General features: G+C 37.8%; 1 protein-coding gene across 3 annotated transcripts; it reads left to right on the top strand.

The window, feature by feature from the left end:
• The first annotated feature begins 322 nt into the window (after window positions 1–322).
• Window positions 323–14,541, top strand: LACTB2 (lactamase beta 2). 3 transcript variants are annotated; one of them, XM_040586768.1, is made up of 7 exons: window positions 323–526; window positions 1,018–1,181; window positions 2,474–2,597; window positions 4,875–5,053; window positions 9,376–9,524; window positions 11,102–11,179; window positions 13,770–14,541. In XM_040586768.1, the coding sequence occupies exons 1-7, from the start codon at window positions 405–407 to the stop codon at window positions 13,896–13,898; spliced, it is 945 nt and encodes a 314-aa protein (XP_040442702.1). In that variant the 5' UTR covers window positions 323–404; the 3' UTR covers window positions 13,899–14,541. The 3 variants fall into 3 exon arrangements, with proteins under 3 accessions (XP_040442702.1, XP_040442700.1, XP_040442701.1); XM_040586766.1 differs by having other exon boundaries at window positions 325–526; window positions 2,471–2,597; window positions 11,102–11,183; XM_040586767.1 differs by having other exon boundaries at window positions 326–526; window positions 11,102–11,183.
• The last annotated feature ends 3,323 nt before the right edge of the window (window positions 14,542–17,864 follow it).

The following is a 17,864-nucleotide window of genomic DNA, read 5'->3' as shown; positions in this document are numbered from 1 at the left end:
CCCACATACGCTTTAGTAAGTGACATGTTCTCAGAACATACAGAGGATGCAGCTGTCGCTACAACAAATTCCTCCCAGCTTTAGGAAGAGGCCAGCAGAACCCGGACCTGCCTCCCACTGAGCGGCAGCGAGGCACCGAGACGTCAAAGGCGCACATCGCCTTTATTCTACTGAATCACCACAGCGTTTGCTCCCAGAGGCCGAGTTTTAAGCGAAAACCCGCCGCAGCGGCAGCGGCCCGTCAGTCACCGCCTGTAGCCGCCAGGCCTCACAGCCGGGCGGAAGGGCCCGCGCCCGGCGCCGGGAGGCGGAGCGGGGGGAGCGGCGGCTTCCGCCTTCCCGCCCGCGCTGCTCGGCGGGGCCGGGGGCGGTGGTGCGGGGCCTTGCGGGGTGCCGCTGCAGAGATGGCGTCGCTGCTGCCGCGCATCGAGCGGCTGTCGTCGCGGGTGGTGCGAGTGCTGGGCTGCAACCCGGGGCCCATGACCCTCCAGGGCACCAACACCTACCTGGTGGGCGTCGGGCCCAGGTAACCACCCTGCTCGGGGGCGGGGGAAGGGGTTCGAAATCCGTTGATTAGGGTGAAAAAAGAGGAAAGGGGGGGGGGGGGGGAATATACAGCGCTAAGTTTTGGGGACTGGTGCCCAGGGGCGGCTTGGGCAGGTGGGGTGTGGCGCCTCGGGCGGGGCTGCGGGGGTGCCCGGGGGGAGGGGGGGCGCCGTGCCTGGGCCTCCTGGCGGGCTGCTCCTGCGGCCGGGCGGGAGCGGCGGGCGGGCGGGCCAACTGTGTTGTTTATTGTCTTTGTAAACTGTTGTGTCATGGAGGTACAGGATCACGGAGGGGAGGGGTGGCGTCTGGAGTACGGGCACGTCCCTTGTTGCCACATTTCCATGCAATGTTGGGTTCTTTTTTGACATTAAGTAACCGTCACATGAGCACTTAAACGTCTGGCACTGTTTCACTGGGGGTTTTCCCTGTCTGTCTGTCTGTGTCTCACTCTTTTTTAATGTCCACGTGTAGAAGAGTCCTTATTGACACTGGGGAGCCAGCTATTCCTGAGTATATTGGCTGTTTAAAGCAGGCACTGTCAGAATTTAACATCTCAATTGAAGAAATTTTAGTGACACATTGGCATCGTGATCATACTGGTGGAATACCTGACATCTGCAAAAACATCCCTAATGGTAGGCCAGAATTTCAAATTTGAAAATGTTAGTAATGTGGCAAGAAAAACTTTTACTGAGTGCTTCTGTGTAGATCAGAAGGATTATTCTTCTGGAATCTCCATATAAACTACATGTAATTTCATGATACTGTTGTTGTGTGTAGAATGAGAGCAATGAATAATCTGAATATTGCAGTTGTAGTACCACACTTTTTCTTAAACATCTGTGCCTACCTTTATTGTAGGTTTTATGTGTAAACAATAAGAACCTAGATTACCATCAGCAGCTTACATGATATTAAGAGATGTGAGAAAAAATTGATACTCGTTCCTTTCTACATTGACAGTAGTGACACGTTGATCATTATTTTTGTTTGTGTAAAAACAATAAATAATCTCTGAAAAAGAAAGATGCATATCTTTGAGAGCCCTTACAGCAGACCATTAGTAATTGCTGACAAATTCCTAGGCCTGGGGTTAAAGGGGAAAGCAGGTAGGGCAGTCTGCAGGTAAATTCTGCACAAAAAAATAGGTATTTCATGTTGACAAACATTAAGAGACGCTTCTGCTGTAGTTTCTGGGCAGAGAATAAGCAGTGTGGATAATGTGGTTCTTAACATTGTTGGACATTGTGACAAGCTTTGTAACAGGCTTTTATCATATTCTGTAAAGTTGCCCGGTGCTTATCTGCAAAGAAGCCTGGGCACTACTGAAAATGACATTTGTGTCTTTGTGAGGATTTTGGTCTTGTCAACCCATAAGCATGGTTGTAAAGGCTAACAAGGGATGCAGATACCTGTCTGTGTTGGTATCCATAGCTGTTCTAGCTAAGCCATTCACAGTTCAGAATGACAGATGCTGAGGGAAGTTGCAGGCCAAAAAGCCTCCATCCAGTGTCAGGCAAATGTTAAGTAGTGCTTCTGTGAATCATAATGCAGAACAGGAGCACAGAAATCAGTGTTGTAGAACCTTGGGGGTTTGGGCTCTTGATGAGTTAAGAAGGAACGTTTGTAAAATAGAATAAATATTGATATTTCTTTATTATTTTCACATGTGCTTTTTCATCTTCAACATTGCTGCTGCTACAGAGTACAGTATTCAGATTCAGTGGCTTTCACTATTCAGTGTTTGTGGCTCTGGAATAAGGTCACATTATAAACATAAAGTTACCGTGCAGAATTTCTTATTTATAGTTTTGTATTCATAACGTGTAATAATTAATAGTACTTATTCAAAAAACAACCTTTCTGTGGAATTAGCTTTGTTTAGTGACAAATGCAAAACATTGTTTTCTTTGCTTTCTTTAAGTAGACTCTGAATATCGCATCTGTAAGCTTCCTCGTGTCCCTCACCGTGAAGAAAAAATAGAAGGGGGACATAAATATTTTTACCTTAAAGAGGGAGATGTTATACAGACAGAGGGAGCCACGCTCAGGTAAACACCAATTTTTGCAAGTTTGCTGGATCACTTTTTTCTTCTGAATCCTGAAACAGATATGTATCATATCTTCTAATGGTTGGCAATTCATACATGTAATCTTTTCAGCGCTTACGCATGGAGACTTCCTGTCACAATCCAGCAATGTTTATACAAATAAATTGTTTTTACGAATGAGGATTATTGGGAATTAGCTTTTTGTTTTTGGCCTCAGCAGAGAAATTAAGGAACATTTCCCTTGAAAAATATTTCCTCCAGGAAAATCAAATAGGATTTTACTTATTTCTCATCGCTCTTAGATAAGTAGTTATTAGTAAAACTGATAGTTCTGGGGGAAGTTTATGGTAGTCTGGATGGATTGTTTAGCAAGCTTACTTTAAAAGTATTTCCCAAGGAGACACTAATTAAAACGTTAAATTTTAGACCTTTAACGTGTCAGGTTCTTGTGGGGTGCCAGTTTGGGAGGGCTTCTTCCCAGCGAGCATATTGCCTGTCTTGTTAGCTTGAATGAGTCTGAAACAGAAAGCCACTCTGCCTCACACAATAAAAAGATCTGACCATTCTGTTTCCGGACTTCTTTCATTAACAAGGTGTTACTCTTTTAAGGAAAATTTTTTCTTGTTTTCCTCAGTTTAGATGTGAATTATATCTCACCTGTAGAATATGCTAGCTGGCTGATTGGAATTAAAAATGTAAGCATAAAGGATATATTTGACCAAAGGCATTTTATTTTGTTAGTATTAAAAGAAAAGAATACATGGAGAGTGTTTATATTGAATGTTGACGACCTGTCACTACCCTAAGTGACCCATGTTTGGACATAATCAATTTAGAGATGGAAAACAACTTGTTGAGTTTGAGTCTAAGTAAGACAGAGGTGGCACATTTTGAAGTTTGAGGTAATAGGGCCAAACTTTATGTTTGGTTAAATGCAGGTATTGTCACCTGGTTAATTCAGTAAGCACTTTAAGGATACTCTTATATCCGCACTGGTTCCAAAGTAGCAGTATCTGCATGTTAAATTCTAGTTAGCAACCTTCATGTTTTCAAGGTGTGCCAAGCAGCGTTAGGTTCTTTTTCATTTGTTTTCCCATGTTTGTGGTTAAGCTTCCTGGTAAAGTTTCATCAGGAACTGGAAGATAGCACTTCCTACAAAGGCAAGATACAACCTATCAGCTTGATTTTTGTTGCCTCCACATGGCACTGGCTCATCTGCTTTCTGCTGAACTGGGTATTCAGTGAGAGCTGGAAGTCATTGCATCAGATGGTGCCATGCTTCTGGCCTCCCAGCCCTGCACTGGCATGGCTGGGTGCTTTTAGCGCTGGCCTGTACCCCATGCTTGGTACCAGCTCTGTCAGTTCCCCATCTCTACTTTGATGCATCTGCCATTAACAAGGAAATTGTGATGAACTTCAGTGGTAATGCTGGTCTGAGTTGCATTGATTTCAGTTTGAATCAACCTCAGCATGAGGCCTTCTGCCTCTCCTTACCAGCTCAGGTTACTTTATACGTATCAACTGTCTGTTCACCTTTTGCTGCGTTCAAATGTAGTATGCATTCAAGTTGTGGGGTCCTGCATCCTTACCATTCAGATGTTTAATGACCTGCACATATAACAGCTAGAAGACCATGATTCCGTGTTGTATTTGACATGTATTTCTCATGGGGCTTTCAGAGAAAAATAAATTTTGGGAGACAGAACTTTATCTGGGTTAGGTCCTAGTTTATTTCTATTTTTTAATATTAAATATTTATATTAATATATTTAATTTAATTTAAATTAATAAATTTAAAATAAATAATAAATATTGATTTATATTAAATGTTAAACTATAGTTCATTTCTAAAAAAATTGGCAACATCATCCTTACCCTCTTTTTCTAAGTGCAAGGTGTAGGTCAAGAACTTCACATATTTCAATCTAGAAATAACGTATTTTTTTCTTCTTTAAGGCTTCAGATTAAAGCCCTCTATAACATTAGTTCTACATGCTCTTAATGCACTTTTTTTATGATGGGTCCTGTAAGTAAAAGCATGTTAGATATGATCTGTGTTTTCTACATGGTGTGAGGAAAATTGAGTGGGATGAGACAAAGTGGTAGCCTGTTTACGTTGACATTTCAGCCTTTGTTAGTCTATTTTTTTTTCTGGTTCTTGTTCTGGGCTACTACACTACTAAGTGTATGACTTGATCATTATTTGTTTCTAGCTTCTGAAAATGAAGCATATATACTGTATGAAAAACTTAGGCTTTTTTGTTGTTGTTTAAACAGAGTCTTATATACACCTGGACACACTGATGATCATATGACTTTACATCTAGAAGAAGAAAATGCTATATTTTCTGGTGACTGTATTTTAGGGGAAGGAACAACAGTAATTGAAGACCTGTATGATTACATGAAAACTTTGAAAAGGTTGTTAGAAATGAAACTAGATTTAATATATCCAGGTAAGTGGTTCTGGTTTGTGTTTTTTGTGTTCTATGCTGTGGTTTACTGTATAATTTTCAAATATCTCCTCTAAGAATTTGAGAACTCTTACTACAATCAAACACCATTACTAATGTAACAGTTTAATTTCATTACTTAATATAAGTCCAGAGGTAAGCTAAGATGATTTTATGGCATTGTGGTTTGCAAGACTTGAAAATTTTTCAGTGATAGGTATCTTTCCTTCGTGAGATTCTCCATTTGAGGGTGAATTGTGCTTCTGTGCCCAAAGCCTACAGAGGCCAGAATCTTTCACTGTTGGAATCATACAGTAAATTTATTTTTCTTATATTACTCTATCCATGCGCCTTAGTGTTACCCTGGAAGAAAAAATGATCATTCTTCTTCTGGTCCTTTGCATACCCACATACACTGCCAATGTGAGTAACCTAGTAAGCTTTTTTTGAGAGACATCTATCCTTTGCAGCACAAAATAATCACAAATTCATCTTGGAAAATTGAAGAACTATCAAATGGTTGTCTTAGTTAATGAATTAGCTTAAATTTGAACAAAAGCCAAGAGGCCAAACATCATATTCTAAAAAAAAGTTGCTGATTTCATTCAGTCCATGACACTGCTTTAATTGTTTTCCTCCATCTCCCACAAACCTTGAGAATACATTTACTTTTCATATAAACCACATGTCTGTTTGACAAGACTGGATTTTAAGAATTCGTTATGTAACTAAGGTTTAAGATCCTCATTTGCTTTTCAGAGCTACATCTCAGGATTTTTTCTGACTTTTTCTGTTTCATCTTTTTCAACTTGTCATTCTGAGTGACTGTGCCTACATTCTGAGTTCTGTCTTCCTCAAGTAACCATCTATGTTTAGCCTACATAAGCAAATCTCTCTTGTGCTCATTTTTAAAATATGCTTCTTTTGAAGTAGGTGTTCTTTAAGTGCTTTAAGATCTAAGCATAAAAATGCCATTTAAGAAAAAAAAGTTACAGATATTCCATGATTGTGGAGACTGACATAGACAGAAATAGCGACTTGCTCACTGTTACTGTCTTAACTACCGGTAAAACTAGGACTGTTTTAGCCTCCAAAATCTCAATCTATTGGTCAATCGAATGTTCCACTTCCTTTCTTAAATACCTACAAAACACAATCTGTTCCTCTAATTGAATTTCTGCCTTCCAAAGCCCACCGTATGCCAAATTCTACTAGGTTTATCAGTTTTATCTGTTGTTTCTCACTCTCTCCTTAACCAGTATTTATCTAGATTACACATTCACCAAGGCTGAATATTTGTGCCATTTTTCTGTAACTGTTTGCCTCACTGTTGTAGGTATGTTCATGCTGTTCTTGCAATTGGGAAGCCAGCTGAATATTATGCATTTTCAGTGATAAGTAGCTAAGTATTGAGATGGTTTGGAACTAACTTTATTTTTTTTATCCATGCATCACAAAACATACGTGCAATTGTGTAAAAGAGAACCATTGCCAATCAGAACATTTGTTTATACTACTGGTATGTACTACAGTAAAATGGTAATTACAGCAGAAGGTAGTTTGCTTTACCCCAGTACATTCTATATAAGCTCAGTACTTTGACTTTATTGCAGTTTTATGCTTTCATAGTTCTTCAACTGTTTCTGTTCCCCATCCATACTTTAGCACTCACATTGCAGTCTCAGAATTACATGTAGGGGAGCATGAAGTTCTGTAACAAGCTGACTGCTGGCTAGGTGTGAGTAGCTAAATGTTGCCAGTCCTTCCCCTTCCATGTTTCTTTTTTAATTTAATGTGGAAATTACTTCAGGCAGAATACTTGTGACAGGCTGTGTGCAGTTGATAGTTGACCAGAATCCTTGGGACCAGAAAAGGGTGTTTTAGTCAGCAGAGGGCTCCCCATCCTGTAATAATAAACGATGTTCCTTGATAATACAGGAAGAAAATGGTACTGGACTTAGGAATCTGTGCAACATTTCAAAAGCCAATTATTTTCTTCGATTTTATCCTTTTTTCTTTAGTTTACTGTAAAATAAGAGAATCTATGTTACCTCACAGGGCGTTATGAGAATAAAAACTTACTGTTCCTGATCATCTGGGCTATACAGAGGTCTGAGATAATATGATAAGTCTGATACGAAGTCTGAATTATTGGAAAGAAGGTCATATTTTGAGACAGCTATTTTACATGCTCAGAAACTCTTTACATTTATGCAGATACTAATTTATTTATTGGTGAAGTTAACTCTGATGCTGTCCCTGAAAAATTACGGATCAGAGCGATCCACATCTGGGTTTAGTTCCAAGCTTTCTGACATCTTTTTGATGTATATATATGGATACACAGTGGCTATGGATCAGATGATGTAATGCATATGAAATGTCTTTAACTTGCAAATCATGGGTTTCATTCTAGATACTGACATTGGTCTTGTAGTCTAAGTCAAGTAAATCACTCTGAAGAGTAGGGACTAGTTTTAAGACTGCCTTGTGATTCCATGTGCAGGCCTAATTTTTGAATACTTTCATGTGACTTGTGTCATCAGAGAATGCAAGAAAATGGACAGTTAGCATTATACTCTCTGCCACCCTGTGTATCATAGTGTGTTTTTTTCTAAATGTAAACTTTTGTTTTATAGATGGTAAGATATTTACTAGAGAGATTGTTATATTTGTAATTTATTTTGTAAGGAACAATAGCTGCAGATTAAATATATTTGAAATCATTAAATATATGTGCGTATGACAGTATAGTTTACATTTTACATCTCTTATTTATAAATCTGTCTTTATACAAGGTAAGCTTCAACATCTATTTAGTAATTTCAAATCTGCTGAAGTGACTGTAAAGATGAGATATGCATAAATATCTTGACTTGTTGAAGGATAGATTCCTTTGACACTATGGCACAGATATTCAGAACATGAAAAATTAGTTGCTTTTTCTATAAGCAGCTTGTCCTCAGGCAAAATAAACTCTTAATTTAAAAAACCTTAAAACGAAGAACCCATTTAGTCAGTTAACCCAAAGTAAAAAAAAAATACAATTTTTTTAAAAATAGTCAGAGAACCTCAAAAGAAACTGTCTCATTTGGATGACACCCAATAATTTGTAAAAGCAAGCTATTGTTTTTTACAGTGGTTTCTGTTCTACTCATTTTCTAAATTATGTGGAGTTTAGAGTGACAGGGCTGGAAGTTGCTGCTGCTACTTCAGATGAGGTATACAGGCAAAGAAATAGGAAGCCTTGTGATACAAAGCATGTGACAAATATTCATGCAAGTAAATTTCTCTACAGGTAAAATACTAAGTTTAATTTCTATGCATGTAACTCTCACGTCTGAAAAATATTTTCATTTCATCTGTCATTTTTGTGTATCATGAGGCAGTATTTGATTTTTCCACAAAGGTTAGTGCTTTACGAATGAAGCCTTTTTCTAATTTGATTCAAAGACCTTTCATAAGTTGAACATTTCTGATCTGCCACAGTAAGTCCAGGAAAAAATGTGTGTTTTGTTTGTTAACAAGCCAGTCATAAAATCCACATATAACCTTCCTTGTGCGTTGCTTATTCCTGCTCTGACATGATCTGGTTGGCTCACTGATCTGCCTTCCATTAATTTTTTTGGTCATACTTATGAAAGTATGTTTTTAAGGGAATAAAATACAGTGTGTGAGTCTGTTTTGAAAATCTGTCCTGGAAAACTTACCTACCATTATTAAAGATGCTACTTCTCTTAACTCGTTTTTTGCTAGATAGCCCCACAACAGGACAGTAGTACATGAGTCCTTTGCCTCAGCCACTACTGTTAAAAACCAGTGTCAGTTTAAATCATCAGTATTGATATCCTTTGGGAAGAGTGAGACAGGCAGACAGAGGCAATATAATAATATGAATCTCGTCTTTAAAATCTGTTCAGCAGTGAACTCCTTTCTCTTTTTTGGGTTTTTTTTTTGGGGGGGTTAAATAGCCTGAAGTAATCTTCCCTTGCTTTCCATTTCCCCTTTCAGACTTTTTGGATCCTAATTCTTCTTTTCCACCTTAATGCTTTTCAATTGCAGACTGTGATGCAGACATGCAAACTTAATTTTGGCTTATTTGTATGCAAAAAAAAAAAAAACCAAACAAGGCAAAAAACCCATGCAAAGAGCATCTTGCAATTTAACATCAAGGGTACTGTTGACAAGGTGGTATGTACAGGTGCTGCTCTCTTCTTATGACTTGTAAGTCTACCAGAGTTTATATAAGAATGATTCAATTGTTCAATAGCATACTTCATTCCAAATTTAAGAAACAGTGCTCTGGTATATGTGTTTTCATTTAGGTCATGGCCCAGTAGTACGTGATGCAAATGCTAGAATCCAAAGCTACATTTCTCACCGAGTTGCACGTGAACAGCAGATTCTGGATGTTTTAGAGAAGAATGCTGGAAAATCATACACATCCTCGGAGCTTGTCAAGATAGTATATAAGGTAATTGTTGATTAAAAGCTTTTAGATCAAACTAAAGAAAATTGAGATTATGTTCTTAAAATTGTATGTAATTGTTAAGTATTTGAGTGAAGACCATGGGTCACTTTTGAAAAGAGCGGGGAAGAAAAAAAAGTATTTCTGCTTGTTCAGAATACATATATGACTGTGGGTTTAAATTGCATTGTTTAAGCACTTTGAGTGGGGCCAAGTGATTCTTAGAAACTTCTTATTTCTTTATCTAGATGGGTCCTAAGCACAGTTTAATAGGACCAAGATAAATGAAGTTGTAGCACTTGGTTCTAAGTGAAAAGTCTGAGGTTACTGTTAATTTTAATGTTGATTTGTCAAAGTGTTTGGAGTCTCCTGAAAGGTCTGTTAAAACATCTGGTCCCTGATTGTCGGTCTGGAGGAGGGTGCCAGGTGAACTGCAGTTCCACAGAGATGGATATCGCACTCAGAAGTTGGGTAGCTTGCATGGTCAGTAGGCTGGCCTAGGAGTACTTCTTCATTCCTCATGTAACCTCATTAATTTGTCCATGTGGTATTGGGGGTTACCTCTCCTAGCAAGTAGCGATAAAAGAGGTACAGCGTTTGCTTCGGAGGAAGGTGTCACGGTTGCCAATGGCAGTGGTTTATGAACAGGTCTCTAACAGCTTCGCAAACTCATTTTTCATAGTTCTGCTGATCCTCAGTTTCCAAAAGAATGACTACATCACATTGACTGTTTTGCAATGCTGATGTACTGTTACCTGTGGCTGTTTAGCTCCTGCAGTTTTCCTGACTGAACAACTAGTGTTCAAGTATACAGCCATTCACACGTTTCTGTAAATCACAAATCACTTGTCCTGTCACTATATGGTAGGATTTTTTTCAGTACTCTTAAAGCTTTCATATTGGGGGGGGGCGGGGAAGTGTAATTTTTCAAGGCTTTCTAAAGATTCACGATTTATTGAGCTAGTTTTCTAGTGAATTTTCCTGACAGACTCTCTTGTTATTTGGAGAACTTTTTAATTTTCAAAAAGAAGCCTTTACTTTTAGGATGATAGAGCTGGAGAAGGGGGATTTTGAGATATGTTACTGGTTTTACCTAATAAGCATTGGAAAATTGTAAGATGTTTTGTCCTCCTGAAGCTATTGTATTTATAAATTGTTTACTCATTTACAGATACTAATTGCTAAAGGATATTTAAATCCATAAAAATACTGTCATGGAAGAGAAGTGATAGGTCTCTGTGGAAAAATGCATCTTTAAATTTGTCTTTAAAAATGCTCGACTACACTGACAACCCAGTGCAGACAAAGCTTAGAAGAGTCTTCCGAGTGTTGGCTGAAGTTTGTATAATGTAAATGGTTAATTCAAAAAATAAATAAGTAAGCAAAAATGTGTTATTTAGGCTACTAGTTTAACTGGTATAAAACTGATCTTATTTCAATTTCCTGTCATATAATCAACTGAGTGTTCAACACAGCAGTTCAGAAGAGGAAAATCTATGTTAATAAACCATGAATTCTGTACGCTGAAAAATAATTGGGAGATACTGAAACAAATACAGAATGCATATTTGTGTTCCCATTAGGAGATCCCTGAAAATTTACTTCTAGCAGCAGAACACAACCTCCTAGTCCACTTGAAAAAGTTGGAAAAAGAAGGAAAAGTGTGTAAGTTGTGGATGGAGGGTGGAAGGAGGGTCATTTTGATTTTGATATTCTATGTACTGTTTCTCATTATGTTTTAGTGCATTATTTCCGGGGGGGTGGTGGAAGGCAGTTAGTTGCAGTAGCTGTCCTTCAGACAATCTGAAGTAGAATTATATACAAAAAGCCTATGCTTATACAGTATTTCCAAACTTTTAGAAAATATTTAATAAAGTATTTGTGACATGCTTAGAGCACAGATTACTGCAATGCATATACCTTTAAATTTTTATTTAAAACATACCATGGAATACATTCCTAATGCTAGTGTTTATACCTTTGTGTATTTTTTTGACATTCATACCTAAATATGCATGTACATAGCATTTTATGGGATTACATTTTACATTTCTGCCTTTCCTAAACGTATATTTTTGTATATCTGTGTTCTAGATATGGTTAAAGTCATGTAGTGTAAATTTTTACAATTTCTGATTAGTATAGTACTTAATTAGAGCAACTGTATTTGGCTTACTGTTTTTACATTCTGGCTTTAGTTCTAGTGAACAAGGTGGATTATTCTGTTTCTGTAATGGCATGCACATGTGGAAACATTATTTAGCCAGAAGCTAAGGAAAATGTTTCTTTCTGTACATTTCATGACTGCACCCAGGACTGTGTACTTATAAGTAAATAATTACATGCATATTTACAACTGTTTCAAATTTTCAGCATTTACCAACCTGAATAACAACATGAAATGAGTGTATTTTTTCCAGTGTAGATCTTCTGTTTCTTTTAATGATAAATCAGCTACTAGGTAATAATTGTTTGAACAATTGAGACACATTTTGTAGTAATAATAATGACCTGATTTTTATTCAAAGAAAATGAACTGTAGTCACATTAATACAGTCATTACCGACATTCAGAAAATTATGTGTTGAAGCATATTTTGTGCAGAATGCCATGGATGCTTACCAGCACGATACTTACTGCACCAGCTTTTAAATGTGATCTCAGGTCTTGGTTATTAACATATATTATTGGCCTACACATTTCTCCAGTTTGGCTTCATCAGATTCCTCTGGGGCATTAGATGCTGTTGACTATTTAACTCTTCCTTTCACTGCAAAAGTGGCTCAAGCAACAGTAATGACTTTAATCTCTTAAGTCAGGTGTGTTTTTTTTTAGTGGTGGTGGTGGTTTGTTGGGGTTTCTCCCGAAAACACCTTTTTCATCCTTCTGGACAAAAGTAGCTCAGTTTTCCTCAGAAATCAGCTTTGAATTTTGAAGAAGACAGCAGATACAGAGCTTCAGGCAGTTAAATGTTCACAAAGTAGCAACTGCTTGAAACTATTAGAAAGTTTAAATAACTAGAGGAGATACTAATCAGAATTGTGACTTTTCTACTCCAGTTGGAGGTCCTCGATTCAGTTGTGTGCTCCTGCTTTCCATGAAGCACAGGAAGTGCCCTTTAAAGTTTTTTGGTTTGGTTTTTATCTTTAGCTGGTGCTCACAGAGGAGGAGAAAAGCAATCTCATAAGAACACTTGGGTTTTTTTCTGTGGTGACCTCTGCAGTGTGGAAACAGTTGCTAAACTTCTAAATACAAGCTTAGACCCAGATCTATGATAAACACAACACCATGTGACCTTTGTCAGTTTTTCAGATCAATTTAAGGACACCCGTTAAGGAAAATGGATTCTGTTGGTTCTGAGCATGTAGCTGCAAATGCTGCAAAGCTGCATATTCATAGTACTTGTTTATTTTGTTTTGATACTATACCCTTTGCATCTAGTCTGTTGCAGTATTTCAGGTTTTTTTCTCATTACAGAAGACTTGAGTTGCAGTCTTAACACTGCTTAATTTTCACAAAATGTTTTTCTAAAGAAACATGTTGTCAGTATCAGTAATGAATGTGGTGGGCATGTTACAAACTTACAAGAGTTACTCAGTGCAAATTGTGGCTGTATGCTGTCCGCTGCAATTATTAATTCACTGCTTCATTCTAGAGATTGCAGTTTATGTTCGTACGTAACTTTTATAACTTCCATTAAGAGTGATACTACCTTTACAGATTTGCTTTTTTCACTTAAAACAGAAAAATAATGTCTTGTTTACAGGAGCGTGGCACAATATGTGCATGTAAGCTTTCTCCCATGTTTGGATATAAATATCTTGGTCACTGTTTCACATTTTTAAAACACAACTTATGAAGAGATAAAAATAATTTGTTCTAAATTTAGCAGTGCAGACCTTTTTTCCTCTAAAGTGTCTAAGTTTCAGAAAATGCAACAAGTGCTCTGCCACCTCAAATTTCTTAGTATCTAAAAATTTTAATATTCTGAACTTTAAAGAATTGTAAGACTATTAAATCCTCTTTTCTTAATTATTCTTTATGTTACTGGGTTACATAGTGAAACAGTTAATGTTTACCACCTTCCATTAAAACTCAACACTGTCCCGAAGGAAAGTATTCCAATAGTTTTTAATAGAAAATTACACATATAGACATACATATGCGTGTACAGGTTAAGTTTGAGATAGTCTAATGTTTATATATAGCATATAAGAATTTGTGACTAATTTGGTCTTTTTTTTGTGACAGTACATGAGGCGTCTCCCAGCTTCAGATGGAGGAACAACTTATAAATTATGCAAGATTGCTCAAGAATATTTTGGATCTGCACAGTTGCTGCATGAAAAAAATACAAAGATGAGCTCAGACAATATATAAAATAAAAACAAATTCTTCCTTTTTTTTTTTAACAGTAGTAACACAATTTTAAAGCAATATTACAGTCAGTTAACTAATGTTTTTCATAATCTTTATGGGAATTTTAAAAACAACCCGATAGGTACTGAGTTAATAAAATAGAATGAGTGTGAAAAACTGAATAATAGAAAATATGTTATTGTAAACCTGTTTTCATTTGCTTGTGCTTTTCAGAAAGTGATTTTCTAGGAAGTTACCTGTACGTTCTAAAAACAAGTTATTTTTGATAAGAGATGTAAATACTGAGGTTTATATTCCCTTTTTTAATTTAGCTGCCTGTGCACATCTTTGCAGGTTGCTCACTGCAATAGGTTTTAACAAACACTGGAAGTAATTCCAGACTTCTCTGTTTTCTGCTGGAAACACTGTTTCTATGGAATTCATTCAAAGGATTCATTAATTTTAACTAATCAGTGTCAAAAAATGCACGGAGTTGGAGCAGACTCTTAAATTCTTTATCTTACAAGATTCTGCGAGAATATGATTAAAAAGCTGTATAAATTGAGATATGTGTTACACACTATATGAACAAAGTTTGTCACTTTATAGCTAAAAAGCTTCAAGTTTTGCTGCTAAATCCATTTAAAATACAGATATTTTAACTAAAGGTTATATTTGGTTGTAAGATACTGTGTCATTAAAATACAATGTTTGGAGATTAAACTGCAAAAAAGTGTGTGAAGCTTTTATGATACATACATTTGTTTCACTGCTGGCTCAACCTTAAAAAAAAAAGGGATACGAGATGTTTGAAAATACCAAAGACAAGTGTGTGTCCTTGAAAGTCTTTCAACTTTCAGTCCTGTACCTTCATTTGTAAAACATGCATATGTTTGGGTTGTTTAAGGTATATCTTAACCATTACCATTATTTTATGAAGTTGGTGGCATTTGTTCTGATCAGCTAAGCACAATCCAATACAAAAACACTCCCAGGAACAGCAATCCAAAACTCAAATCATATTCTGAAGTAGTAACCAGACCCCTGAAGATGGGAAATAGTAACTTTCAGCTCTATAAAATGGTGATTTTTGCAAATTGCATTGATCTGATTTTTGACCACAACATTACTTTTGCTCCCTTTTAACTTTCTCTGCAATTTTGGGGTCATTTTCAGGTCTCCTAGTTTTTCTTTGTATTGCATTTTCTATTTACTTGCATTTTTCCATTTCGGCCACTTTTGTCCCCTCCTCCCACAAACTTTATTTTTTTTCAATTCCATTTGGATTGTTTCTCTCTTCGTAATTACTCAGAAGCTTCCACATGAAGTTCTTGCCATTAATAAGTACTGTTTTCCTGTAGCTATTTCATTAATTTATGGTTAACTTTTCCATTAGGAATAAAAACAATTATCACTGTTTTCTTTTTTAAAAACTTAATGTGCTCTGACTGATGCCATTTTGCTTCAGGAAAATAAAGATCAGTGAAGTGGCACAATTTTCTGTCACAAGGTCTAAGAACCTAAGTCGGCAGGAAATTGGTGCGAAGAGGTGATGTCTCACTACTTGCCTGAGCTAAAAAAGAAATCTACTGGCAAGCAAAATGTTGCTGAACCATTTTCTTCCGTTTTACTATACTTCATTTTTAAATACACAGAAATAGCTTCAGAATTCAGTTAAAGCATTGTTGAAATGAAGAAAGCAAGAGAATACAAATCATAGAATTCCATGTTTGGTGCTGTGCTGCAGCAAATGCCTGATATTCTCAAAAAATGAGGGAAATTGCAGTTTAACCAGACATGGCATTAATGATCATGTATGGTGTCTCCGGAATACTAAAAGCAGAGATTGCACTATTACTAAGATGTATATACAGTAAAGGATACTTCCATCAGCTATGGTACATTGTAAAAGTCTTAAGACTCCTTGTTGATTATGAGATTATAAATCAGAAGGAGTGATTGTTTATTTAAAAATAGTGGTAATGTAAGCTATAGGCCATGGATGTATAAAAATGGGTATTAGCCTGTTTACATCCCTTGTACTGAATATATTAATCTGTGCAGAATGCATTAGAAGTTAAGAATAAAAAGGGAGAAGGGACAGTTTCTGTCTCATCGAGCTAGAAGGACAAATGTCATTCAATGCATTTACTTTCTAAACAGCTGGAGACAGAAGCTGGAAGAAGCACAAATTGCATTTCCAGCTTCCTGGCAGCTAATCGGCAGAGCCTGTGCTGAGAGGCAGCATCATTTATTAGGGTTAAGGCCTAGAAGAGAAGTTTGGTGGTAGTTAGAACCTTTTCTATATTTTTTATCCAGTTTCTTACTAACTTGCTTATTTATACTTAGTTTAAAATGTTGTTCTTGGCTATATTTTCAAGCATGTTTGATGATGAGTGAATTCAGGAAAGGTTCCCAAATAGGAAGGGCACTGTTCTATTTGTGTCTGTTAGTGCGGGTGCAGCAATACGCTGCCTGCCAAAATCCTCTGCAGTCTTGCCACCTGAAACAGTGTATTGGGTTTGTGTGGCTGGGGGCAGTTGGGGGTGGCGGGGCACAGGGATGGCTTCTGGAAGAAGATACCAGAAGCTTGCCCCATTTCAGACTTGGGAACTTCCTTCCTAAGTGATGCAGTCATTTTGAAGCTTGGTATTTCAAAATGTAGACTTCTGGAAGGAAACCTGGCAAACAGCCCGGCAACACATTGGCATGAAGCACACTAAGGGGCAACAGTCTGAAGTGTTTTAGATATCCCACTTTGCCTGAAGAGCCCTAAGAAACATCATGTGGCAGAAGAGGGAACAGGAGGGTGTGGAAACTGCTCGCATAAGGCGACAGGTTGCCTGGCTTTCCATTCAGCGTAGCAGTTTGCACTGTGTCGTCAGGATAAACACAAAACCAAATTGCAACCAAGGACCTCTGTGCCCGTACAACAGGACTTCTAGCCAGACACTTGAGGCACTTGGTGATGATAGCTTGAGGAAAGGATGTCTTGTCCCAGTTCAGTCCTGTTTGTTACGTTCTGTGGGGACGAGATGACCTGATTTCTTTTAAGGCTGAGGTGGGAAATAGATGCAAGACTGCATTGCAAAAAGGATTCTAATTTTATCCCAACCCAATGTACTTCACAGGCAGCCTGTTGCCTCCGTGACTACACAATATGCAATCAGGGGTATACTTTCATCATTATTGCTGAAGTAATGTTCTGTTCACTTTTGAGTTACAAAATACTGGTGTGGCCAGGGGATAAAGAGATTTATAAGATATAAAAGATCTTGGGACCGAAATATGAATGCTCATTCATTGTGAAGGGGAAAATTTCTGTAGCCTTTTCTGTATTTTTAAGTACCCCAGAACATGTCCAGGTACCAAATATCCCTGTCTCATGATGTAATAAATTCCTACAAAACGTCCGAGCACATTCACCACAGCTGATGAAGGTGTTTCATAGCTGGAAAACCTGGCCGTACACTATCGGTCTTCTCCACGAGCCGTTCACTGCTCCATATGGTAGGAAGAAACCAGCCTATTAAAAACAGCTCATACGGTGCATTTGGTGCACACTCGATTCTGGCAAGGCAAAGCCATCCCAAATAGTTGCATATTAATCTCTGACCCTGTATTCATTAGCTGCTGGCAGCAAAAGCCTTTCTGCCCATGCTCAACTTCAGCCATACATTTTCTTTTCTTGATCCTTCTTCTCCATATAACCGCTGGGAATGGCTGTCAGGCAAAGCTTTAATAAAAGTTACATGAATTTGGAGGGGTTTAAGGACAGCTCAGTTCGGCCCGGGTGTTTCCTCCGTCGGTGGTTTCTCAGAGCTCCTCGTCTGTCCGTTTGCACCCGCTAACAGCCTACTGTGACTGGGTTGGGGTTTGGCTGCACGTCGCCTCCCTTCTAACGCCTGCTCTTTCTGTACTTCCCAGTTAGTTTTCCTTCCCTTCTGCCATTGCATTCCTCGTTCCTGATACTGGGATAACGCGTGT

The sequence above is a fragment of the Falco naumanni genome, chromosome 3, assembly GCF_017639655.2.
Source record: "Falco naumanni isolate bFalNau1 chromosome 3, bFalNau1.pat, whole genome shotgun sequence".
Lineage (NCBI taxonomy): Eukaryota > Metazoa > Chordata > Aves > Falconiformes > Falconidae > Falco > Falco naumanni.
This window is presented reverse-complemented; position numbering and strand designations above follow the sequence as displayed.

What these genes read in the sequence shown, in the direction of transcription:
- LACTB2 (XM_040586768.1), top strand. Translation starts at nt 405, where the DNA reads ATGGCGTCGCTGCTGCCGCGCATCGAGCGGCTGTCGTCGCGGGTGGTG. An exon ending in CTGGTGGGCGTCGGGCCCAG is followed by an intron (nt 527 to 1,017) that starts GTAACCACCCTG and finishes GTCCACGTGTAG; the next exon opens with AAGAGTCCTTATTGACACTG. An exon ending in CTGCAAAAACATCCCTAATG is followed by an intron (nt 1,182 to 2,473) that starts GTAGGCCAGAAT and finishes TTCTTTAAGTAG; the next exon opens with ACTCTGAATATCGCATCTGT.